Source organism: Podarcis raffonei, chromosome 8 (assembly GCF_027172205.1).
Source record: "Podarcis raffonei isolate rPodRaf1 chromosome 8, rPodRaf1.pri, whole genome shotgun sequence".
Lineage (NCBI taxonomy): Eukaryota > Metazoa > Chordata > Lepidosauria > Squamata > Lacertidae > Podarcis > Podarcis raffonei.
This window is the reverse complement of record NC_070609.1, coordinates 17,011,567-17,037,889: the sequence shown is the minus strand read 5'-3', so window position 1 is coordinate 17,037,889 and position 26,323 is coordinate 17,011,567. Positions and strand designations below refer to the sequence as shown.

Sequence of the window (26,323 nt, the reverse complement as noted above, 5' to 3'; positions counted from 1 at the left end):
AGCAGCAGCGGGAGGCCCCATTAGCTAAAGTGGTGCTTCAGGTTAAGAACAGTTTCAGGTTAAGAACGGACCTCCGGAACAAATTAAGTTCTTAACCCAAGGTACCACTGTAATACAATTATTCTTTTGTAATGGGAAACAGCCATCGCAAATGTTTTGTATGCAGAAGGTACCAGGTTCAGATCCCTGGCCTTTCCAGGTAGGTATGGAAATACAGTATTCTCTGCCTGAGACCCTGGTTGATAATACTCTGTCTGATGGGCCAATGGTTTGACTCAGTCCAAGTCAGATTCCCCCCTTCATGGATCACTGCCTTGCCGTGGCGAAGGGGCTTGAATAACTCAGAGAAGCTATGAACTATGCCGAGCAGGGCACCCAAGATGAACAGGTCACAGTGGAGAGTTTTGACCAAACGTGATCCACCTGGAGGAGGAACCGGCAAGCCACTCCAGTATCCCTGCCAAGAAAACTCCATGGACAAAGATGCCTGATCACCTCATCTGTCTCCTGAGAAATCTCTATGTGGGACAAGAAGCTACAGTTAGAACTGGATATGGAACAACTGATTGGTTCAAAATTGGGAAAGGAGTACGACTAGGCTGTATATTGTCTCCCTGCTTATTTAACTTATATGCAGAATTCATCATGCGAAAGGCTGGGCTGGATGAATCCCTAGCCGGAATTAAGATTGCCAGAAGAAATGTCAACAACCTCAGATATGCAGATGACACAACCTTGATGGCAGAAAGTGAGGAGGAATTAAATAACCTTTTAATGAGGGTGAAAAAGAAGAGCACAAAATATGGCCTGAAGCTCAACATCAAAAAACGAAGATCATGGCCACTGGGCCCATCACCTCCTGGCAAATAGAAGGGGAAGAAATGGAGGCAGTGAGAGATTTTACTTTCTTGGGCTCCATGATCACTGCAGATGGTGACAGCAGCCATGAAATTAAAAGACTCCTGCTTCTTGGGAGAAAAGCAATGACAAACCTAGACAGCATCTTAAAAAGCAGAGACATCACCTTGCCAACAAAGGTCCGTATAGTAAAAGCTATGGTTTTCCCAGTAGTGATGTATGGAAGTGAGAGCTGGACCATAAAGAAGGCTGATCGCCGAATAATTGATGCTTTTGAATTATGGTGTTGGAGGAGACTCTTGAGAGTCCCATGGACTGCAAGAAGATCAAACGTATCCATTCTGAAGGAAATCAGCCCTGAGTGCTCACTGGAAGGACAGATCCTGAAGCTGAGGCTCCAATACTTTGGCCCACCTCATGAGAAGACTCCCTGGAAAAGACCCTGATGTTGGGAAAGATGGAGGGCACAAGGAGAAGGGGACGGCAGAGGACGAGATGGTTGGATAGTGTTCTCGACGCTACCAGCATGAGTTTGACCAAACTGCGGGAGGCAGTGGAAGACTGGAGTGCCTGGCGTGCTCTGGTCCATGGGGTCACGAAGAGTCGGACATGACTAAATGACTAAACAACAACAAGAAGTCAGATTCCTATGTTCCTACAATATATCTGTTGTGGTGTCTTGCAGAAATCTTCTGAAGAGCTCTTCGCTCTCTTCTTACCTTAGTACTTTAAATGAAGTATGTTAAGTTTGGAGAGCAAGGGCCAACTGCAATTTGCAGATTCAAGTATCATAGCAACCTATGGAGGGTGTTGAAATGCAAACCAAGGCCATGGATGCAAGATCTAGCCTTGAGCAGTGGAGGCCTGGGAAAAAAGGAACATGGAAAATATTTTGGGGGGGCGACCCCTAGAAAAACAGGGGTCAGTTCCTCCACCGTTTTCCAGGTTTTGTAGGGGGTCGGACAGGAAGCCCTGGCTGGCAGCAACCATGCCAGTTTCGCAATTGCAAGGTGTTGAGTGTTTTTTTCTGTTGTTGTTCTGTCGTTCCCCTTTAGAGGAGACACATGCCACGGGAGATCGCAGAAAAAACCTCCGCGAGAAGAGGAAATTATTTCTAATCGTGGAAGTTGTCGTTGCGATCTTCTTTGGCTCTCCATTTCAGACGTTACACTGCCGACTCGAAGGTAGGAGGACACGGAGGTCGGCCGGGTGCAGTTAAATCCGACACCACAGACGGCGCGCTGTTCCCGCGAGCAGGCCAGTCCTGCGACCAACAATTCGCACGTTACAGCCGGATCCGTAACTGCGTGAACAACAAAAGACACGCGTCACGACCTTTCACCCAGTTTCCTCCAGCGCGCAGCCTCCCTCCCTCCGCAAGCCGCTCCCTTTTCAACAGTAACCCAACAGACGCTGCTCTGATGGGCCTCCTTTCGTTTCGGAGGCGGAGTGTGGTGGGGCGCGCGTCACGTAAATGCCGCTGGTTGATTGGCCTGGACAGATAATCCCCGGAACCCTCGCGCTCCACCCCCCCATTCCAATGCTGTGATTGGTGAAAACGTCACATCAGTCATCCAATTTGAAAAAGCAGTCGCTTTTGCCTTCGTTCCCTCCCCTCTCGCCCTCCCATTATGCCCTCCTACCGAGTTCCTCGATTGGCTTGCGGAAACCCGAAAGAAACTCGCGATTGGGCACCACGGACAACCACGCACCTGACCCTCTTGAGATGCTTTGAAGACACACTCACGTGATTCCCTCCTCCCCTTCCACATGCGCACGGATTGGACCGCCTGGTCCTCTTCCCGATTGGCTGGGAGAACCCGGTGGGCGTGGTGAGGAGGAAGCTATGCTGCTGCTGATAGGGCAACTGGGAACGGGGCAAGATGGCGGCGGCCGGGCTGAGGGCGATGGTGGGAGTGAAGAGGGTCATTGATTACGCTGTGAAGGTGCGCGCGGCGAGGCAGGGGAGGGCGGCGCGCGGGGAGGGAGTCCCTCGGACGCCTGGGTCCCAAGGGGGGAGCGCTTCTCCTCTGGAGGTCCCCCTTAGCCCAGGCCCGCATGTTAACACGACGCTGAGCGTGTGGCGCTCACACGTTCACGTTGTCACGTGTGTCTGAACCCCTGTGTTCACGGGCAGTCTGCCTCAGAATATTAGATGTTGGAGGGGACAGCTTTTTTTTCTTCTCAAAACGGTTTCCCGGAGGCATTTGCCTGGTGCTGCCGGCTTCTTTTCTGTCCTTGGCTGATTGTTACTAACTTTTTCAGTTATTTGTTTCTGAAGCAGTTTCAGCCGAGAAAAGCTTACAGCGATCCGTATGACTAGAAGGCCTGCTCATGTTTAGCATCTGAAATGCATGACACAGGAAGAAAAAAAGGGGATTGAGAGGGAGAAAGGAAAGGAAACCCAGGCAGTGGGTTTTACTCATTTATTATTTTATTGCGTTTGTACTCTGCCTTCCCTCCAAAGAATTCAATGTGGCGTGTATAGTTCTCTGCTTCCCCACCTCCACATTTTATTTGCACAACAGCCCTGTGAGGTAGGTCAGGCTGAGAGACAGTGCCTGGCCCAAGGTCACCTCTTGCTGACAAATGCCTTGGTGGAGGAGAAAGCAGCCAGTGGCTGTCAGCCGTGTTAGCAAAACAAAATCTCCTTTTTCAGAGACGGTATAGTTACGCTTCAGTTTTTCACCATAGAGTACTGTAAAAGAAAAGAAAAAAACTTCTTTGCAATAGAGTATTGTATTAAAAGGAAGAGATTTGAGGGAGGGAGGAGAAGTGACATCAATGGAGGTGTACTGGGAGAGAGCAGAGTTGTTGAAGGAAGCTTTTCTTGCCATCATGTTGCATTAAACCCTGCCTGGTTTTATTCTGTACTTGTAACCCTCAATCCCTTCGTTAATATTTGTTTCTGATTCAAGAATCTTAGCTGGACCTTTGACCTGAGAGCAGTGTTTGAAACTCCCAATGTTCTAAACACATTTTGCAAAAGGGAATTTTATTAAGCGTGAGCAGTTTTTGAGCCTTGGGCGTTGTATTGAGCCTAAGATTTGAGATTAAAACTCAAGTGGAAGGAAAGGAGGACCTTTTACCTCCCCACTTCCAGCTACTCTCTGAAGACTGGAAAAGAGACCCTCTTAAGAATATTAGGAGGGGTGGGCAGGGGAAGACTAGACCATGTGAAAAATGAACATAATGTTTTCACTGCAGTTCATTCATTTTCAGTTTATATTCTTGTTACTTAAAAAGTGTGCCTAGACATTCCGTTGTGCCCAAAACCTGGGTTTAAGGTGCCATTTAGCTCCTAACACTGCCTGAGAGATCAGGGCTAAATTTCCATACTCAGCGCGTGTGTCTTTGGGCAACTTCTGTCTCTCATTCTCAGATAAATTGGAATAACAGTGACCTGTTCGTTGTCAGGTTTCAAGCTTATATCCTGTGTTTCTTCCATGGAGCTCGATAGCTTGTATTCTTATGCGATTATGGCTTGAGGCTAGCCAGTAAGCGTCATGTTTTAGGATTTGAACCTGGGTTACCCAGCTACTTCTCCATGGAATCAAAACTTTGAGGGCTTCTTCAGACCTTCTGATTTTCTTATATGAAAGGCACTTCCATGTAGGGAAGCTGTGTGCAGGTTAACATTTGTGTGAGGCCCTCGTATGTGTCTCTCCCACTGAATGCATGCATACTGGGAAACTGCCCTCCAGCATGGATAAGTTGTGAATGCATATGCAATAATAATAATAATAAATAATAATAATTTTATTATTTATACCCCACCTGGGTTTCCCCAGGTGATATTTGCACCTGAGAATGCACCAGTCTCGTGTCTACATGCACCAGTCTCGTATCTTCTGTTCAGTGATAGTTTTGGTATCAGAAGGTCTTAACATCTGAAGAACCCGTGGTGCTGGTCAGCCTAATGCAGGTTTCCTCAAACCTTGGCCCTCCAGATGTTTTGAGACTACAATTCCCATCATCCCTGACCACTGGTCCTGCTAGCTAGGGATCATGGGAGTTGTAGGCCAAAATCATCTGGAGGGCCGAGGTTGAGGAAGCCTGGCTAATGTGTGGAGAAAGTCTGCAGAACAATGCCAGAAGGTTCTGACTGCTGGAAGGTTTGAATGGGTGCCTTGCAGCTGCGTGTGAGCACAATCCCTAAGCAGCCAGTGTGGTTGCTGATTGCGCAAAGACGTGTGTGCAAACAGCCGCCTTCTTTTTCTGATTTTAAGTCTGTGTTTACTGGATCTCTGTGCAGGAGCAGGCTGTTTGATCTTGGGCCTTCCTTATGCAAACAGAAGCTTCTACCAAAACACTTAAACCCATAAACATTGAGGAGGCATACAATGAGTATTCCTGTTGTTCCTAGGTTTTAATGCTCCATTTCTTTCTCTCAAAGAGTTGAGGGAACTTATTTGAGAGTGCCTTGGACTTCAGCTGTGTGTTTCCTGTAATTCCTTGTGTGCTTTTGTATTGTACTGTGGATACAATTCTCCTTGGGAGTAAGTCCCTTTGAATTCAGTAAAACCTATTTCTGGGTCATCATGGTTAAGGTTGCAGTATTTGTGTATGAATGTGTTACTAGAATTTCTTCTCTTAACCAAAGATATTTCTGCATTCAACTGGTTCATATGTTATGCTAAGCCAAAGCCCTGGTTTGGCTCATCATGCCATCTGAATGCAGGCTTGTGGCTTATCTGAAGGAGAAAATAATGGGCTCCAGTTTGAATAACGTGCTAAAACACGTTAGCTTGCAACAGGATCAGAGAGGAAGAGCAAAGTGGCTGTAATCTGCTCCCGAGCAGGCTGCACATTCATGCATTTGCACTAAGCCATAGTTTATCTTAAACAATACATGCACAGCAGCTCATTGCCTTCACAAACTTTAGGGATGAGAGGATGAGGAAAGAGTAGAACCAAACCAATCAACTTGAGCACCCCAAGATTAACCAGCCCAAGGCATAGAGGAGGGGTGAGTGGCTCCTAAGTGAATAGTTTTGTTCTTTCTCTTTTTGGTCTTCTACCCCCTGCCCCCATCTTCCTTCACCTGGACTGTTCCCAGAAAAGTTGTAGTGTAGAGATTAGCATTTTGTGAAACTGACAGTCTGCAGATGTGCTTCAACTTCTGCAATCTTGGCAGCCCTTTTTGGAGCAAACCCCAATTGCTGAAATCGCAGCTGAGCGTATCCATGTACCGATGGGTCATGTCAGAGCTTTCTCTGTGTAATTTCATTCCCATGCATGACCAGAGATAATCAAGTGGAGAAAAATCATAATTGAAAATGACCACATGAATTGGAGAGCAGAGAATGGCTGGAGGGAATAGGATGAGGTTGATTGCAGCCACCCCCCCCCAGCCATTTGTGTCATCTTTGTTTTCATTTGTTTTGTCAAAATCTTTTAATTGTTCCTCGCTTCAGGAATCCAAGATGATTGAAAGGCAGGCTAAAAATAAACAAGCAAACAGCCCCCACAGAAGGCTGTGCATAAGGAATAAATTGCAGCCTTATGTTTGTGGCAAAATTAGTGGATGGCAAAGATATAGATCTAGTCTTGGCTGAGAGGTTTGATTTCAGGTGTGTGCTACATTCAGCTTCTGGATCCTCACGCCCCAAAGAGGAGTGGGAATGGTCCCCAAGAGTTTCTTCCCCTAGTTCCAGATCTTCCTTAGCTGCCTCCATGACAACTTTGCTCCTCTTGCAGGTGCGGGTGAAACCAGACAAAACAGGCGTAGTGACAGATGGAGTCAAGCACTCCATGAACCCCTTCTGCGAGATCGCCGTGGAGGAAGCTGTGCGCCTCAAGGAAAAGAAGCTCGTCTCGGAGGTGGTAGCTGTGAGCTGTGGTCCACAGCAGTGCCAGGTGAGGAGGCATTCCCCAAAAGAAGAAGGCAAGGCAAATAGATAAACCAGAACCCACAGCTGAGTATCCAATACTGGCTGTGGGCTTTGACAGCAGTGGATGGTGTCCATTGAAACTGTTGAGCAGAAGGCAGGGAAATCAACAATAGGTGGAGCCAGTGGCAAGCAGAGCCACCTGACTGATTGGGGCAGGTGGGAGCTGAATGAGGACAGATAAGAGATTGGTGGGACCCTGCCCTAATTTCCATCCTCCACTGGCCTCTATATAGGACCTCACCCCATCAATGATATCTCAAACCTGAGTTCCATTCCCAGATGGCTGAGTCGGTCACTTCTGCTTTATCCCAAACTTCTGCTGTTCTCTCTCACCCCAGACTTTCTCCTCATTTTTGCTTTTACCTCCTTCTCTCCTCGGTCTTTCATTCGTGTCAAAATTTTATTTTTGTGACATTTGGTATCTGGTGTAGAATTCAATTTCTGGAAATGCTTTAAGAAAGTCTAATGACTAGCTGTTATATTTGTCAAGCTGTGCATTGGTTGCTTACGCACTGTAAGCAATTAAACCTTCGCAATATAATAGAATCTACATTACTTTCAAAAATGGCAGGTTAGCTCAAAAGTGAAAAGAAGAACTTGGGTGGTGGTGGAAGGAGATTCAAACTATTGTCTCTGTAGTCTGCTAAATTCCTGCAGATGATGTTTTATCTAAGTTTAGCTGCTATAACAACAAAGTGGGCAACTCTTGAAATTGCTTTCCTTTACTGTGTCATTTAACAAATCCATTAACTTGTTCGGCAATGACCAGCCTGTTGTTTTTTCAAGGAAAGAAAAAAGACCCAGTAATTTTGTCCCTTGGAGCGTTTTAGAGGAAGTAGAGGAAGTAAAACAGGCTCCTAGGTAGTTTCTCAGTCACCTTGGCAAAGTCTTGCTTTGTAAGATGCATTAACTGTACTTCCTTAACTGAAGACCTTATAGTTTGCACTTGAGGGGGTGGTGATCATATTAGAAGACCTCAGGTCCAATAAGTAACTAGTCCTGTAATTCAGTTCAGCTACATACCAGCATACATGGGCTGAAAACGTGAGCATATCAAGGAGACTTAAATTCCTGGTTATATATGCCCCTTCCTTTGCTGCTGCCAATTCTGGCTAAGTGCTGTTCAGGTGTACAAATGATCTAGTTCCTGCCTAGAGGTGCACCTAATGTCAGCCTGTTGCAGGGGGCAGCTGGTGCCTTCATACCCTGCATGTGAACACCTGCCTGGCTGTAGCTCCAAACAGAATGCTGGACTCGATGGGCTGTTGGTCTGAGCCAACAGGGCAGTACTTGTATTCTTAAGAGTGGTCTCTGACAAACAGGTGACAGTTGCACAATCATATCTCGGCTTAAGAAGCTGAGATACGTGTGAGCTTCAGGGACCTGCCTGCAGCCACTTTGCTCTCCCCTTCATGTGAGTTCCTTGTCTGGACATAACAGCAAGCTATGGTTAACCGTGGCTTCTTGGCTTGCTCTTGGCTCATTCGCAGAACAGGAAGAGCAAAGCAGAAGCAAAGGGGTTGCATGCGGGTACATGAAGCTTGTGCGCTTCTCGGCTTATTAAGCCGTGGTTTGATTATGCAAATGCAGCCTTGGGGAGAGAGAGAGAGGTTTCTTAAGTCCAGTCATCTCTTGAAACGCCTCTACTTCACCTTTAAAATACATCTTTTCCAGATGTGTCCTTTTGGGGTGGGGGATGGACGTAACCAGAAGGCATCCTAAAGTACTGAGGTTGAGTAGAAACAGTGAGAACTTTAAAGCCTTGCAGATTTATGGTGGTATACTCTCTCTCCTCCACTGTACTTGTCTGACCACATGATGCATCTGATTAAAATAGACTGTAGTCCAGGAAGGCCTGTGCTGTAATGAATTTGTTTGCCTTTTGCATCACACGAGGCTCTTTAAGACTAAAGCAAGAGTGGAAGAGCTTTTACAGACCAGGGGCCACATTCCCTGGTGGCCACCCTTCAGGGGCCTCATGCCTGTGGTGGATAGGCAGAGGAGGTGACTCGTACTTTTGTACATTAGGCTACAGATTACCATAGCTGCTCCTACTGGGTTGAGTAAAACTGGAGATGTAAAATAAGAAAAGCCTGGCATAGAGGATGCTTTGCAGGGAGCCCTGTTGAAGTCCTCCAACACCCTGGCTTTGAACCCCTAGCTAAAATGAGGTTGCTGGTTTCTCGTGAGCCTGGTTCTGAATGAAAGCGGGCAGGTTGTCGTCATTGCAGGAGGGCAATGTAGCAAGAGAAGGGCTAGCTCAGCTGTGGTTTAGAGTTTTCATCCTCTGCAGTTCCTTCAGTAGGAAGCTTGCTCGGTGAGTTTTGCCCATGGTACTTTTCTTTTCTTTTCCTTTTTAATTTTTTATTTTAAAAGTATAAAGATTCAACATACATATGCAAATACAGAAAGAAAGGGGGGGACAAGAAAAAGCCCCTAAAAGAACTAACACTACAAATACCCGTGGTACATTTCTGCTGTAATTTGGGATCGGGAAGGAATCTTTCCTGCCACCAATATTGGCAAGTGATTTTTTAAAACCTGCCTTCCTCTTATTTGTGGGGTGGCTTAAGATGCAGTAGGCATCCTGTACGTTCTAAAGCAACAAAGGTCGCCAGTAGACCAAGGAACTGGTGGCATCAGCGTACTTGTTGGGGCACAGCTCCTCTCCTACCTTCCCTAAGTCTGCTTGACTTGTGCGGCCTGAGGGAGGACAGAAGTGAAGAAGGCCTGTAGCTCAACGGTAGAGCATCTGCTTTGCATGTAGAAGGTCTCAGATTCAATCCCCAGCATCTCATGTCTGAATCCCTGAAGGAGAAAATACTACACAGACCAATGATCTGATTCAGTATTGGGCAGATTCATATGTTCCTAATAGCAGGCCAGGGAGTTTGTGCCATTAGCTCTTGAAAGGACCATTAACCAGCCTGAGTAAACTATATTTTTGCAACGTATATTTAGTATTTCATTCCTTGGAAGAAAGGCAATGTTTAAATGACTCAGAGTAGGCACGCTGGAATTGATGAACCTAAGTTCATCACTGCTGTTAATTTCAGTGGGTATGCTTTAGTAAAAGTTAGTTGAAAACAACCCTATTCTTCTAAGAACACCCCCCGAAATCCCTGCTGACAGCCTACGATCAAATTAAGGGTCATTAGCTGAGTCATAGAACCCATGATTTGCAGGCAGAAGGTATTGGATGCAATCTCTGGCATCTCTGAGTAGGACTGGAAAAGACTATTGTTGGAGGGTTGTATCCCAACTAAGTTGTGCTCAGAGCAGACCTATGAAGTTGATAGACCTGTTAGTCATGTTCATTAACTTCACTGAGTGTACTGCGAGTGTGGCGAACGTTGAATTCAGCACTGACTCCTTGCCAGCCAGTGTAGATCAGGGGTTCCCAATCTTTTTGGGCCCCTGGGAGGCACATTATCTATGAAATTGCTGCAGGCAGCGCAATGCACCCATTTCACAGAAGAAAAGTGGACAGTGCTCAGACACACACCCGTTAAAAAAAGGGAGGTAAAACACCTGCATGCACCCTAAATCACAGACAGAAAAAATAACAGGCAACTCTCTCTGCCCAACCAGAGAGAGAGAGAGAACTTTCCCCTCTCAATTTAAATAATAAATATAAAAAAATGAGGGGTGCAAGGGGCCATGGTGAGTGCAAAGATGGCCCCAGTGTGACTCAACATGGGATAGTTTAGAATGTTCTTATGCAAGTGGTCTGCTTTTGAGGAATCTGTTTGCTGCGGGAGCAGCTTTCTCTCATAAATACCCTCTGTTTGTACAGCTTTGGTCTGTGTTGCATGGACGGGTGGAACAGAGTGGACTCCTCAGGGAAGGTCCTGTGTGACGCTGGGGGACAGCTTTCTTGCTCCTCGTCTGGTGACTAGAACTGCTTGTCCCAAATTCTTTTCTCCATCCTCCATTTGAAATTGGTGCTCAGGCGCACCTAATTGCTTGTCCCAAATTCCTTTCTCCAATTTTCTGTTGGGAAATTGGTGCTCAGGCTCCTTTCTGTCTATGTGCCAACTTGCTGAGTGGCCTGTGATCAACATAATTAATTCTAAATCGAGAGCTTTTTACAGCTCAGGGGGCTGAGTGCAAAGAGATGAGGGATGGGGGCTGGACTAACTGGTGTTAGTTAGGCTGGTGGCCACCAGGTGGTACCAGCGGCACACAAGAGAGAGCTCTGTAGATATGCTGAGAGCAGCATGTTGAAGATGCTGGAGCCAAAACCCTTTCTTCTCCAAATACTGGGTACCAACCTTTGACAGACTTAACACACCTGAAGCAATGGAGAAGCCTGCCTTTCGCAGCCTATTGAGGTGTGCGGAGTGTAGTTGTCTGGGCTAGAGCATTGCCTGTATGAACATTAAGGGTGGTTTTCTCGTCCAGTGAGCAGCAGAGAGAGAATTAGGAGTTTGACAAATGAAAATGAGGTTCCTGTAACTTTACTAGTTGTGTAGACGAGGGGGTTTCAGCAGGGCACACTGTTAAAGGTGTAGGACCACCATCATCTAAGCACCTCACTGGGTTGTTAAGAAAAGGGGCTCTATTTAGAGAACATCATAAGAGTTAAAAGGGACCACATGGTTGATCTAGTCCAACCCCCTGCAATCCAGAATCTTTTTGCCCAACCTGGGGTGTGAACCCACAACCCTGATTAAGAGTCTCATGCTCTACTGCCTGAGCTATCAAGGCCTGTGAGTCTAGGGCAGACACAGACAGACTTCAAGCTTTCCAAATGTACCTTTCTTCCTTTCCTTTCCTTTTCCTTTTCCTTTTTTAACCGTCATTTGGAGCTGGGGGCCAAACAGTGACTTGCGAGTAAGACTAGATCCAAATGATGCCTTAAGCAGTAGCAGAAGCAATTGACTCCTGCACCCAGAATAACTTGCATATATGCAAGTAAAAAAAATGCATCTGAGTTAATTTGTATCTAAGCAGGAATTCTGACAATTCTATATTGGGGTGGGGGTTCTGATGGGGGCAGTTTTTTTGTTGCTATAATTGGGAACCTTTTCCAGCTGACAGAAAATCATCTAGCAACCTACAAACCAATCCCAATGTACCTTCCCTTCGCCCCCATCTAAGGGGAGCCCAAATGCAGAGTTGGAACCGCCAACAGAATTTTCAGCGGACACAGTTAGTCATAACACAAGAAATGAGAATCTGCATCACCTGCTGGAATTCCCTCTGTCTGTTAGAGAGAGAGAGGAGGAGGCGGCAGGGCTCCCTTAAAGGTGCTGACATTGCAGTCCTGTGCACATTTACTCACACGTAAATCCCACTGTCTTCAAGAGGGGTTGGCTACCAGGTAAGCACATAGGATCACCACCTGCACAGCCCTCCCGCAGCCAAAACCCAGCGTTCTGTTCTGCCCTCGGACAGCTCCCAAGAAAGGCCATGGGAGGGGGGCGCTAGGAGGCAGACGCTCCCCACTTTGCTCTTGAGATCCCACACGGCGTGTGTCAGTGCACAGCTCCAGCCGGTGAAAGTAACTGGTTTGGACATGCCTCTCCCGCCTCCCCCTGCCTCTCCCCAGACCTGGCTCTGCTCTCTTTTCTCTCAGCTGCGGCTTCCTGACAGCCCCACCGTCGCCAGCTATTTTCTGCACTGCTGCCCCCGCTTCCCAGTGACCTTCACTTGCTGCGCTGCTCTCACAATCCCCCCGTTTTTTTAAAAAAGCAGCCCTTCCCTTCCCCCTGCAGCAGCAGCAGCAGCAGCCGCCAAGCTGACATTCCTCAGTCTCTGAGATTGGGAACAAATGCAGGGCTTTTCTTTCTCTCCCAAGGCCATCTTCTCTCTGCCCTCCTGCTTCTGATTTCTGCCTGCGGTTGTGTAAAGGGCTGGCTGGCGCAGTGATGGGTTTACTATTGCAAACTCAGCAGCTGCATCTGTTTGGGGGGGGGTAGTGCCTTGGCTCTGTTCCCAGTGGGGCAGGCATCCCCCTTCCCTATAGAGGCTATTATCATTGTCATTAACAAAGCTGGAAGAGAGAACTCGGATTTCTTCATGCCAGGACTGTGTATCTTGAAAGCACAGTATCCAATTTTCTTTATATTACCGGTCCCGCTCAGGGCAGCATAAATCTTCCAAGACCTCCACCCAAGACTGGTTTCTTTCTCAAGATGACTGCGTTGATTCTCGACCTGTGGTCTTCTTAAGCACCGCAATCTTTCCTTCGTGAGAAGTGGTGTTGGGCGACTTATGGGGCTTCCCAGTGTTGTTGGGCTCCCAAAGTCCTATCAGCCCTAGACAGCATGACCAATTATTGGGGGTGATGGGAGTTGTAGTCCCACAGTGCCTGGCAGGCCCCTGGGGTAAGGTGTGTTTAATTGTTAAACAAGCAAATAGGCCTGAGAGGAGAGTTGGCATCACAAATGTATTGTTTTTCCTCGGAGCGCTCTTCTTCTAGGCCTTCCCGAGGGACCTTTCCAGGACAAGAATTAATACCTTAAAATTCTGAGGAAAGCAGATGTGTGTGTCAAGTTCAAGGCTTCCTTCTTTATTGTTCCTTTTGCCTCCTCCCTCCAGGAGACGATCCGCACGGCCCTCGCGATGGGGGCCGATCGAGGGCTGCATGTGGAGGTCCCTGCCAAGGAGTACGAGAGCCTCAGCCCCTTCCAGGTTTCGAAGATCCTGGCTGCGCTTGCCAAAAAAGAAGGAGTCAACCTTCTGCTGCTGGGGAAGCAGGTAATAGACATGCAAGTGTGTGTGTGTGTGTGTGTGTGTGAAAGAAGGGATGAGCTCTTGCACAGGTAAATGGTGCAGCATGGAAATGAATGTGCACCCACCATGTTGCTCTCCTTACGAACCTCCGGGGATCAAGTTTCTAGTCATCAAGCTTCCGGAGAAGGGCCGGTGCACCCAGCAAGCTGGCTTCTGTTAAAGCCTGATCTCATCCCTTGCCTTCTCATGCCAGGAGTCAGTCCAAAAGACAGCTTTCTGCATGGGTGCGCCACCATGGCCGAGGCACCATTTCCATAAGAACATGGGAATCTGCCTTATACTGAGTCAGGTTACTGCTTCCCCCAGAGAAATCTTGCCTGCCTTGCTTGCCAGTGGCTTTCTCTCTCAGCCCTACCTGGATATGCCGAGGATTTGAACCCGGGACCTCCAGCATGCAAGGCAGATGGTCTGCTGCTGAGGTACGGCCCTTCTTCAGAACGGGGACGTTAATATGGCCTCTTATTACGTAGTGGACATAAGAGAAAAAGGAACTGGCAGGCAAAGGGGCAGAGTTAAGAGAGGCTGAACCTAACAGACCCGAGGGGTGAAAGGAGCAAACGTCTGGGTTGCCAGTTGCAGGTTTCCAACAGTATATCTGGACTGAAGCTGATCCAGGGAGATTTATGAAGTGATCTCCAAGATGATTGGAAAGCAGATCTGAGACTTGGGACTTGGGAAAAGGAAGCGGTGAACAGCAGGAAGATGCTGCTTCCGCAGCATCACCTTTTAAAGCACAGATGGGGAATCTCTGCCTCCCTAGGCCAGAGTCAAATCAGGCAAAGCAGCAGTTGTGGATCTTACCTTTGTACAGCTGGCTGCAATCCAGACATGCAAGAGCCTGAACTTCCTACATATACACACACACACACACACAAAAAAAAAAAACACCAACAACAACAACAACACACGCTTCCATCTAGGCAAGCCAGAGACAATGCTTCAAGAAGGCATTTCAGCCAGGCAAAAGCACATGACTTGAGGCTGCTGGGCATCGCAAGTGGGAGATGTGGCCTGGGAAGAGGGAGTCTCGCTGGAGAGTCCCAAGGGCCAGGTCCCGAGGCCTGGATAACCACATTTGGCCTGAAGTTCCCATCCCCTGTGCTGAGAACTCTGCTTCTGCACCCGAAGGATGCAAGGTCTCATTTTGCAGAGGCTGTTACTTGTCAGAAGGATGGTCATTCTCATTTCACGTGGCTGGTAATTTATCTGGCTCGAGGGGAACATTTTGTCACTCAGGTGACCACAGGTACCCTCATTCCTGTTGGGAGACCTGCCCTGACTTGAGCCTCCCAAAGAGAGTGCAACCAGTACATCCCATGTTACAACTTTTCACCACTTACGATGGCTGGAGACCCTGGCATTTTTGGGCCGGATGCAATTGCTGCAGAGTCCTGGGAGAGGTGCCCACAGGGATGCTTTTGGGCTGCTCTGTCCCCTGAAGGGGAAAGGTTCTTTGCCCTGAAAAACAGCTGCGCTTCCTTGTCCTTTGTGTGACACCTCCTCTCTCCAATCCTTTTTCACCCCTTGCTTGTTTTTCCAGGCCATTGACGATGACTGCAACCAGACAGGGCAGATGACCGCAGCGTTTCTTGACTGGCCTCAGGTACTATTCGGTGGGGAGGGGGCGTGTTATGTGGAATAGATGGAAGTGAGCAGCAGGGCTGGCAGGCAGAGAGCAGGTGGCCTATTAAGGAAGACGCATTTGTTTTCCATACTCGAGGAGGCACAGCTTGAAGAAGGGAGCCCATCCAATAGGCTACAGTGATGGTATGAAGGACTGGGGTTTGCCGGCAGTGGTTGGGGCAAAGCCAAGAGTGGGTGGGCACCCCTTCTTTGCTTCCTGTTTGCCATTTTCCTTTCCCCTGTTTTTCCTTTTCCTTTCCTTTCTGGCCTGAGGGCAGCTGTGTGACCATCCTGCTTTGAGAACCAGCGTGACATAGCAGTGAGAGTGTCTTGACTAGGATGTGGGAGACCAGGGTTCAAACCCTCACTGAGTCAGGAATCCCATGGGGTGACCTTGGGCCAGCCCTGGCCTCTCAGCCTAACCTACCTCACAGGGTTGTTGTGTTGAGGAGGAAGAGAACCATGTATGCCACCTTGAGCTCCATGGAGGAAAAGGTGTGATACAAGTGCAATAATAAATACAAATAAAATAAAAGGAAGGAGTCGTTCGGCATACAGGCAGCTCCCTCCCCCCTCTACGCAGGGATTACGTTCCGAGGTACCACACTCCTTGGTGAAATCACGTATAATTGAAAAAGCCTGCAAACACCCTGTTCTGCTCCCCATGAGCCCCCGTTCCACTCTTTCTTTCAGTGACATATTTATGTCGTTTCTGGGTCACCTCCAGGTTCGGCGCGATGTGCATATACACGGTCGCGCACATATTGACTGTGTGTAAACGGGCTGCCGATATATAGGTTTATAAATACCAGGCCAGTCACCAGTCACCTATTTTTGTTTGTTTTGATTCAACACCCCACTCTAAGCTAGTGACCTAATTAACGCGCCAGTGAAACGCTGGACTAGCTAGGAGGGGAATGACTGACTGAACTCTTCTGAACACAAAGTTACCAAGTTGCCCCCAGAGAGCCACGCACATCCCAGGCTCCTTCATGATGTGGTTCCAAGAATATATTAAGCATGCAGTCTTCAAACGATTTAATGGCTCTCTGCCTAGGCCCTCGGGTTGTGCATCCCTGCCTCTTCTGCTGTGGATGCCAGTGGCTCATAATAGAGATGAACGCCGTGCCCTGGGCTTGAGCTTGTGACGGCATCAACCAGTCATGGCAGCCTTGGCTTATTCAGAGGTATGCCTGAGGGCTTGTCTGGGCTCAGTCGCCTAAGGAGGCAGGTTGTTGCGATTCTCCATTGTGGATTAATGTGCCACCCTGGACATGTGGGTGATTGGCAGGGTAAGAAGTCTGAACCCCCTAAATGATTTCAATATTCGCTTAGCTTCTGTCATTTTTTAAAAAGCTGGTGAGTGCTTCAAGCATGTTCAGTTGGTATAGCAACTGGCAAAACTCTTCTGAGGATGTGTACTTGTAGAATTTCATGTAATGTGTTACTTGCCCTGCCTTTAATCCAGCAGCCCTTCTCTCCCCATTGCAGGGAACATTTGCTTCACAAGTGACTCTGGACGGGGACTGGCTGAAGGTTGAGCGGGAAGTTGACGGGGGTCTGGAGACGGTGCGTCTCAAGTTGCCAGCCGTGGTGACCGCTGACCTGCGGCTAAACGAGCCGCGCTATGCCACCCTGCCTAACATCATGGTATGGGCCTGACAACTTTTCATGGGTATTCCATGCTTGGCACAGCAAACCCTTAAGCAGAGCCTTGTTCTGGAGATAAATGACACACACACCCTCCCTATTTTGTATCCATTTGGGTCCGGAGGACATGAGGATGAGAAGCAAAGGGCCCCAGTGACAAAATAGTAATTGAGCCCTTGACTTCCCCAATTGATTTTCACATTCAGCATTTCAGCAGCAGCTGATGACAAAATGGGCAGGGGAGCAAACAAGGGTGAGTTGTTTAAGTGCGCCTTGTTTTTATTCCCACCCCAACCCAGAAAGCCAAAAAGAAGAAGATTGAGGTAGTGAAGCCGTCCGACCTTGGTGTAGAACTTACCCCACGGGTGACGATTGTCAGTGTGGAGGACCCTCCCCAACGTAAGGCAGGAGTCAAGGTGGAGACGGTAGAAGATCTGGTTGCTAAGCTCAGAGAGAGTGGGCGGATCTGAATCGTCAATTGGTTCTGGTAAGAATACGCATGTTAACTACAGTTGTTGTTGATGGGGTTCAGCTCTCAGCAGCTCCTGCCCAGCATATGCAATAGTAAAGGATGGAACTGAAACTAAACCTGAAATCTGTTGCAGAAAAGAGTAGCCTTTTCAAAAGGAGTGGCTCAGATGTCAGAAGATCAGGAAGAATTCATCTGGTGATGTTGAAAAAGATTGTCTCCTGTCTTCATCCCCAAAGACGAGCAAGAAAGCTATTTTCTAGCATTTCCCTTCATCCCAGGTGCATTTTCTCCTGGATGGGGACCTGTAAAGCTAATTACATGGAAGCGTGGGCTCATTTTGGAGTGTCTTAAGGCCTTCTATCTAAACCGAGTGAGGCTTGCTTTTTTCAGTAAGAAGTGTTCAGTTAGTGCAGAAGATAATCTTTTTGACTTTGAGAATTCCAAGCAAGAAGAGGCAATTTGTTCAGCAGCGAGACCCACACACTTGTTGGTCCCTCCTTGGATTCTTTTTATCACTGAGCCTCATCTCACTTAAAAGTGAAAATAGAGAATGTGAGAACTGCCTTGCTGGAGACTGACATCTGTCAAGTCTAGCATTGAGTCCTGCAGCATCGAGGCAGTTTGCCCCTTGGAAGTGCTTGAGCAGAGAGTGAAGGCAATAGCTGCCACCTGTTTTCCGTTCCCTGCATCTAGTGTTCAGAGTTAAACTGCCTCTGAACATGAAGGTTCCACCTCACCCCTTGTTATTCATACCTGTTGATTCCCCTCATTTCTTCTTAAAAGCCATCTGTGCAAGCGGCCATCATGTCTTGTGGTTCCATAGGGTAAGTCACTGAGTAAGTCATACCGTATTTTTCGCTCGATAACACGCACCTGACCATAACACGCACATAGTTTTTAGAGGAGGAAAACAAGAAAAAAAAAATTCTGAATGAAACAGTGGATGTATCATTTTTGTGCTTCATGCTGCGGCCACAGACATGTGATTTGACGGTGAGTTTGGGGTAGCCCAATGCAAAGATCCTGAGGATCCATGTGGATCCATGCTTTGTAACCACGTTTTTGCACCATTGCAGCCCCAGGCAACAGTGGGTGCGTGATTTTTTTGGTGCAGGCTGTAGCCATGGACATGCTATGTGATCTGATGGTGAATTTGGGGTGACCCAATGCAAAGATCCTGAGGATCCATGTGGATCCATGCTTTGTAACCACGTTTTTGTACCATTGCAGCCCCAGGCAACAGTGGGTGCGTGATTTTTTTGGTGCAGGCTGTAGCCATGGACATGCTATGTGATCTGATGGTGAATTTGGGGTGACCCAATGCAAAGATCCTGAGGATCCATGTGGATCCGTGATTAGAACCACGTTTTAAGTAGGGAGGGAAGGAAAAACGTAGAAGCGACAAGGAGAACGAGAGGGGTGTGCAGAGAAGCAGCTGGCTAAGAATGCAGGAGAGGGGTTTTACCGGAGGGAGGAAAGGAAGGCAAAAGTCCCCCCCCCCACAAGCCAGCCAGCTCTCTCTCTCTCTCTCTCTCCCCCCCCCAACCTGCATGTTGCCTTCGAGTCCCAGACGCACGGAGAGGAATTAGAAGGAAGGACGCTCTGCTTTCCACTCTGCTTGCCTGGAGGGGAGGGGTTTTCTCTGCTCTTTGTTCCGTTTGAGCAAACACAGTAAGGAAACAGAAGCGGGTGGGCAGTAAGACCCTGAGGCAGAATGCAGGAAAGCAGCAGCTTCCTCCTTTCCTCCCTTCTCCGGACGATTTGATATTTGCCTGATTTTTGCCTTCACTCACGCTTGTCAGCTCCAGGGACCCCACACATTCGCTCAATAACACGCACAGACATTTCCCCTTACTTTTTAGGAGAAAAAATCTGCGTGTAATAGAGGGAAAAATACGGTACTTGTTGCACTGGTGAAGGAGTTCACGGCAGCGGAACACTTTTTGCAAGTGGTAGCGTGAGCAGGTTGCTGGTGACTTGGTTGTGCAATAGATTGCTCAGTCTGTTACACACTGAATTTCTGCTAGCACATTGGTTGCATTGTATCCCGCTGTTGCAGTGCTGAAATCCACCCATCCGCTGGCCCAAGAGCCGTTGCACTAGCAGACGGAGAATGTTGCGCACAGCCCATTGAAATCGATGGACTTAGGTTAGGTATGCCCATTAATTTCAGTGGGTCTGCTTTGAGTACAACTAACATTGATTGCAACCTGTGGTTTGAAGTGATCTCCTGGTGGGGAAACATTTATAGTCTCTCTCGAACTTACCTCCCACAATTGGCAGTACCCAACTGCTGGTATTTGTATGAGAGGGAACAAAATGCCCACTCTCTCTGTCTCTCTCTAGCCGTTCATAATTGCATAGGTGCATGTGTCATTTACCCCTTTTAGGTGTGTGCGTTTTCCTCACAGGAAAATGCTCCAAGCCATTGTGTAGCCCAGCATTATTCGTGTGCCCTTGGAAGTCCCTCACTGTATTTAGTGGAAGTTAACTCCCACACTCCATAGGGTCTTCCCGCTGGGTAACAAGAACTTTGCAGACTATTCCAAGTGTGATTGCACCATAGATTGATATGTGCCTTTATAGTTGCTGTTCTTCACCAGAGAGATAGGTATGTGTGTATATAAAATGGGTGTTTGTATTTGTGTGTGTGTGTATATGTGTACACACACACACACACACACGAAGCTAAATCTATGGGTTCTTCCCACTGCACAAATCAATTCTGCAAGAACACATGAAAGCAGAAATTCATTTGATTTGATCTGTGGTCAAATATACCTTAACGAGTGTTCTGGAGGGTGCAGTATTAGTGCATGCAAATAGTATGCTTGAAAAGAAAAAAAATTAGAAGGTCATGACGTGAGGTGGTTAGAATTAGCACAGTGCAGCTGAACCAAGAGAGCAGCATAGCTTTTGCTGAACCCGAATTGGAACAGAATTCATATTTTTTTTATAGTCTGACTCCCTGAAATGCAGCCCTGCATACTTTTTAACAGAGCGCCTGTAATCATTTGATGCTTTGACAGAGATTAGAAATAAAGCCGCAAGTGCTCGGGAATCATTTGAAATGCAACTTTGGCTTCTGCTTTTAGGATAAGAAGGCATAATCGACCTGTCCTTTCTCCCTTTCAGCTTTACCTGGAGCGGGAGCTGCTGCTGCTGCTGCCGCCGAGGTGGGTGTGGCCCTCGGGGAAGGGGGCGCATCTTCCCACCTCACTGGGTCCCTCCGACTTCCTAACCATGCTGCCTTCCAGCTCAGCTGGCCACTGATGAAAGCTGAATGAGACTTTGATTCTATTTTCTGTATTAATGATTGGTCAGATTGCAATAAATGTCCTGTGATTTTCGGAGGTGCTGTGAGCAAGCGTCACATCACTGCTGTGGTTATTTTTTTTGGAGTGGGGTGGAGGGATCGCGTTCCCAATTGCTTACTTTGCTGTAAGTGGTCTGCCCTGGGCACGAAGTGGTATAGTTGTGCTTCCAGTGGCATGCGCTTTGCCAAAGTGGTGTCTGAATAGTTCTCCTGCACATCGTAGCTGGAGGCTAACTTTGCCCTGTTAAATTGCCATAGGATTCACGGGCATTTATATGGCTGGGCCCCAGCATCTGGTTACTTTTGGCCCTTAGCTGGGGGAGCTCACAGAGAATCCCTCTCCACTTGCATTCATAGAATCGTCAAGTTAGAAGGGACCACACAGGCCATCTAGTCCAACCCCCTGCAATGCAGGGATCTTTCGCCCAACGTGGGGATCAAACCCACAGCTCTGGGATTAAGAGTCTCCTGCTCTGCCAACTGAGCTGTCCTAGTCTATCCATGAGGATACCTCTGGAATCAGAGGACGCTCTGTTAACTGCCTCCGTTGTTTGCCTCCAGCAATTCTGGCATCTGAAGAAGGAAGTTACAGCCTCTGCAAAGTTTTATGTTCTTCTAAAACGAGTCTCGAAGGTGCAACTTGACTCGGCTGTTAAATAATGATAACCTGAGACTGACATAGCTGTCCTACTGCATTTGGTGTCTGGAAGCCGCTTCCACTTCTGCTGCTCTGACGAAGGCCTGGTTCACGCTACCCGCCAAAGGGGTGCAAAAACACTTCCAGGAGCCTACTTTTTCAGATTGGAGGGAGGGAAGTACATGGTTTTCCCATGAGGCGAGGCATGAATTCCCTGCACAAATGAAACAAGCATGTTGGAAAAGTCTAGGCTAGAACTGTTCCCACTGATAGCCTTATCCTTCATGAATATGTCTAATTATTTTGTTAAGCCATCTAAGTTGGTAGCCATTATTGCCTCCCGTGGGAGTGAGCTCCGTAGTTTAACTACATAATTATTTTATTTCATAAAATTGATATGCAGCTTGATTCTAGGAAAACCCTCAAAACTATGTTCTGCGTAGCTATGTGGGTTGGCTTCCTCTCGAGTGGCCTTTTTCCCCCTTGTTCTGCAAGCACCGCCAGGTCCCAGAATCCTGCCAGTCATTCCCCTTCTCACAGAGGATTTTTGGCAAGTCTTAAGAGGCTTCAAAACTCCATCTTTCATGCTTGTTAATCTGCCTTGCACTGGAAGGAACACACTAGGGTGTGTCTTAGGAGAATTGCTCCTTGATGGTGAATGACGGTCCTTTATTCTAATGAGCCTGTAGCCAGTCCTCCCTATGCTTGCCTCCCTTTCCGACAAGGGGTAGTGGGTTGGGGACAGAGTCTAAAGCAGGCAAACAGGCAACTGCCAGTAGTTGCCAGGGGCTGAGACGGGTTGGGAGAAGCAGCGACAGAGGCTGCACCAAGACCAATGCTACTAGTTGTAGGGGATCAAAGAGCCTCAATTTTTATAGTATTTAACATAAGCTGCCATGGGATTCGTCTTGGATCAAAAGACGAGTTCAATTACAAAGAGAGATTTTGGTTCACCCGATAACCCCACGAAGCAGGTCACTGCCAGGACTACATAAACTCTTCTATTTATCATTATTATTTAATCCCATATAAATAATGCAAATTTGTAAGAGTTGATAATTTGGCATGCTTCCAGTTTTGCATAGTTTGAATTTGCTAGGCATGGGGTAGAGGGGGGGCAGGCAGGGAGGCCTGTGCTCTACTGGAAAGTTCACCCAGTTGCCCGTTCTATGGTTTCAGCAGGCATTGCCTATGGGTTTTCCGGGACATATTCAAAGTCATATGGACTAGAAACTCTTCTTTCCCTAAAATGTTAGAGCAGATTCTATTGTTCGTTTTCATGTTGCCTTCTAAGCCACTGCCTCAAGGTGATTTACACACAAGAAGATCGAAAACAGTGAAAGACACCAAAAAGATAAATATATTTAAGACAAGATTAAAACTCTTAGCAAGTAGACACTTGGTGTAAAGTCCCATTTATACAGCTGGGAAAGCCTGTCCAAACAAAAATATTTAACTTTTTCCGGCAAGTGCAAATAGGGAGTGCCTGTCATCAGCTGGAATGCTATTCCACAGAACGGGCAGCCATCCAAAAAACACTGCTCCATCGTCATACAGTGGTACCTCGGGTTACATACGCTTCAGGTTACAGACTCCGCTAACCCAGAAATAGTACCTTGGGTTAAGAACTTTGCTTCAGGATGAGAACAGAAATCGTGCTCCGGTGGCGTGGCAGCAGCAGGAGGCCCTATTAGCTAAAGTGGTGCTTCAGGTTAAGAACAGTTTCAGGTTAAGAACTGACCTCCGGAACAAATTAAGTACCGTACTTAGCCCGAGGTACCACTGTATACCGTGCCTCCACTTTTTCTTTTCCATCAGCTATGCTCCTTTTCTTCTCCCTCTCTCTCTCCCTCTCTCCACCCCCCACCCAACCCAGCATCAATTTTCTCTTCCCAGCACCTGATGAACAGCTCAGCCCTGGCTATTTTAGGATGTCTATCTTGAAGAACCAGTTTCTGCTTTTTAGGAACGAGAGCACCAAACAGAAGAACAGCCGTTTGTGTGTGTGTGTGTGTGCTTTTGGGGGTAGGAGCAGGTTATGTCCCTCCCTAGTTTTAGTAACACTGTCTTAGCAGCTGCTCTGAGAAATTTTGCAAGAAAATTTGGGTGCGGACAGTTTGATGCAATAACTTTTCCTTTCAGACTTGCCAGTGAACATCAATTCCTACATGAACTCCAGACCCAAACAGCTTCTCTGCTTTGGAAGATGACTTGACCCTGGTGCCTCCAAGAATCAAACAGCGTCCCTCGCCTTCTGTGTTGGGTTCTGCCACAGTCAAAGCAGTTCTGTGTTGTTCCCTTCACTGCAGCCCAGTCTCCAAACTCCTCCTACCCCATTTCTTGGCCGAAGAGAGAAAACTTGACTCAGGCCTGTTTTGCAGAACTGGGCCACGGAGTTGTGTGTAACCCTGTTTAATATACTTGCCGGCCGCTAATAGTTGGGTGGAGCCTGATGTGAATAACTGGTTCTGCAGGTGATGCATGGCGTCACCAGTGGGGGTCCAAGTTTGTGTTTTGGATGGAGGGCTCTTGGTTTGAAGCTACTACAGGTATGCTTTAAAGCTGAAATCCTGGTCAAATGAAAAGATCAAATGGCAAAGGGAAAACTCAGTGGAGACGTTCGCACAGAAGATGAAGCAGGAATTTGAGGGATGTAGATTTTGGTTAACATTTTAACTGTGAGAGCTGTTTGACAGCAGAAGAGTCTGCCTTGCGCTTTCCTTTCCTGGAGGTCTTTAAGCAGACACTGAAGGTCACCTGCAAGAGCTGTTGTAGTTGCACCCTACATTTCAGACTCTGCATTCAACCTGACTGTTGTGTCTCTGAACGAGTCCCTGTTCTGCCCAGTCTCTGTTCCCCTCAAGCTATTGCCCGGCATGGATAATTCTCTTGCACTCCTGGGTCAGATGTGATGAGAGATCGTTCGATCACCGTGCCTGCACATCCGAAAACAAGTGGCAACCCTTGCAGAAATGCTGAGGGCGGGCTCCTCTTGTATTCTTCCCCCGGGGGTTCAGGTTTTTTTGCATTGTGCAATGTGCCTTCATTTTTAATTTGGCAAGAGCATCGCATGATTCGGAGAGCAAGGAGTTTGCTCCTTGGCAGAGACATTCCCCACATAACTCCCCCAGCCTGTGCCTGCTCCAAACCACTCCAAACCTCGGTTGCGAAACCCCTGGCAACTCGGCTGTGCGATTCTTTGGCACGCAGCACTCCTCCCCACCTGCGACAGCTCAACAGGTTTCCCTGAATATCTGAGATGCTTTTGTCATCCCTCCCCTGAGGGCAGGGGAGGATCAGGTCTCTTCCTGGGCCTTGCCGCCTCCTTCCGCTCTACCTGGTGACACCTGCCTTCCGGCCAACTCCATAAGGCCCTCCCCTCGCCTCTGGCTCTCAGGGGAGAGAGAGAGTCTTTTGTAGATCCGAGTGTCCCACTTTGCGCCTCCGCCTTGCCCTGTTGAGCCAGCCTGGCATGGCTCCCTGGCATGGCACCTGTCTCTCTCCTACCTTGACCGGCTGGCTTCTCTCGCTGCTGGGTGAGTCAATTTGCTCCGGGGTTTATTTCCTCCTTCCAAGTTTGATCTTATCGATACCTGGGAGAATTTGAGCTGTATTAGGGAAGGGGTGGGGGAGCGTGTCTGTCCAGAGAAGCTGGCTGAATATCAAAAGGTATAGTTCCTCCTTCCTCACAGTCGATAAAAGAGAATGCTGACACGTTCCACTCACAGCGAGCCTCTGCCGTTGTTGCTCTTTTGAATGTTTGCAGGGAAAGGAAGCATTCTCCCAAGCCCGACTTCTGTTCTCTTGTGGCAGCACTGCAGAAGGAGAATTGGCTTGAAAGGCTTTCCGTGCTGTGTGTCCATTAAACCTGCCCTGTGCACCTTTCACTGCGTCCACCAAGCCAAATGTGGCCTTTCAGATTGTAGCCGAGGGCAAGCAGGGGCACACAGTTTCTCTCTTCGGCAAGCCACCCCACCGTGTCGCCTGCAGGCTGTGGCATCTTCCCTGCCCCCCAAGGCCACATTTGCACCATACAATGGTACCTCAGGTTAAGAACTTAATTCGTTCTGGAGGCCTGTTCTTAATCTGAAACTGTTCTTAACCTGAGGTACCACTTTAGCTAATGGGGCCTCCTGCTGCCGTCACGCCGCCGCCACACAATTTCTGTTCTCATCCTGAAGCAAAGTTCTTAACCCAAGGTACTATTTCTGGGTTAGCGGAGTCTGTAACCTGAAGCGCCTGTAACCTGAGGTACCACTGTACATTTAAAACATGACGATACCACTTTAAACATTAGTGGATTCCCCCCCAAAGAAACATGGGAGCTGTAGTTTGTTTAGGGTGCTGGGAGTTGTCAAGAGACCCTCTGTCCCCCTCCTGGAGCCACAATTCCCAGAGTTCCCTCCGAAAAACGGAATTAATTGTTAAACCATTCTGGGAACTGTAGATCTGGGAAGGGAATAGGCATCTCTCAGCACCCTGAACAAACTACAACTCCCCGATTGTTTTCAAAGTGCCATTACAGTGCTTTAAATGTGTGCTGTGAATGCAGCCTTACTCTCCATATTGCCTTTGTGGCATTAGTCAAGGAAGGAGTTGGGGGCAATGCTAGAATTAACTGACTCTCCCTGTCCTTGGCTCTGGCTCTGCCTAGCCTCCACCCCCCACCCCCACCCCCCGCTTTCTGCCCTACCAGCTGCAATGGACATCAGCCCAAACTTGGACCTGATATTAGCCTCCCATCCCAACCTTCTTCTGCAGTCTCTGTTAAACAGCGAAAACCAGAGCCTTAGCATGTCCTGGTGGGCTGCATTGAACTTGATGGGCCATGCAGGCCTGCGCTAATGAAAAAAAAAAGACCTTGTCTGCCCCCTTCCCCCCGCCCCTCGGTTGTAGTCCCTCCTATTACAGGCGATGCTTCTGGGCCTGTATTAACAGTTGCAATCAGAAAGGGAGATGGCTGCCCCGAAGCTCTCTTGCCAGCAGCCTTGAACACGCAGCCTAATAATAACCTGCCTTGAGGAAGAAACCGAGTTTAGGGAAAATGAAAAACCTTGCTGACTTTTCAGGATTCGTAATTGTATCTCTAATGTTTTCCCCTAATTAAGAAATGCCGGAGTTTAAAAGATTTC

At 47.9% G+C, this 26,323-nt stretch overlaps 2 protein-coding genes across 3 annotated transcripts in view; both read left to right on the top strand.

The window, feature by feature from the left end:
• Nucleotides 1-2,696: 2,696 nt before the first annotated feature.
• Nucleotides 2,697-20,591, top strand: ETFB (electron transfer flavoprotein subunit beta). 2 transcript variants are annotated; one of them, XM_053398180.1, is made up of 7 exons: nt 2,697-2,804; nt 6,559-6,717; nt 13,299-13,457; nt 15,034-15,096; nt 16,608-16,766; nt 17,066-17,253; nt 20,374-20,591. In XM_053398180.1, exons 1-6 carry the CDS (start codon nt 2,742-2,744, stop codon nt 17,234-17,236), a joined length of 774 nt encoding a protein of 257 aa, XP_053254155.1. In that variant the 5' UTR covers nt 2,697-2,741; the 3' UTR covers nt 17,237-17,253; nt 20,374-20,591. The 2 variants fall into 2 exon arrangements, with proteins under 2 accessions (XP_053254155.1, XP_053254154.1); XM_053398179.1 differs by lacking the exon at nt 2,697-2,804 and adding an exon at nt 3,207-3,522.
• Nucleotides 20,592-24,390: 3,799 nt separating this feature from the next.
• Nucleotides 24,391-26,323, top strand: part of LOC128418473 (V-set and immunoglobulin domain-containing protein 10-like) — a 38,720-nt gene continuing 36,787 nt past the window's right edge. The window contains exon 1 of the mRNA XM_053398178.1: nt 24,391-24,727. Coding sequence (XP_053254153.1) covers nt 24,664-24,727 — 64 coding nt within the window. The 5' untranslated portion in view covers nt 24,391-24,663. The remainder of the gene's footprint in view (nt 24,728-26,323) is intronic.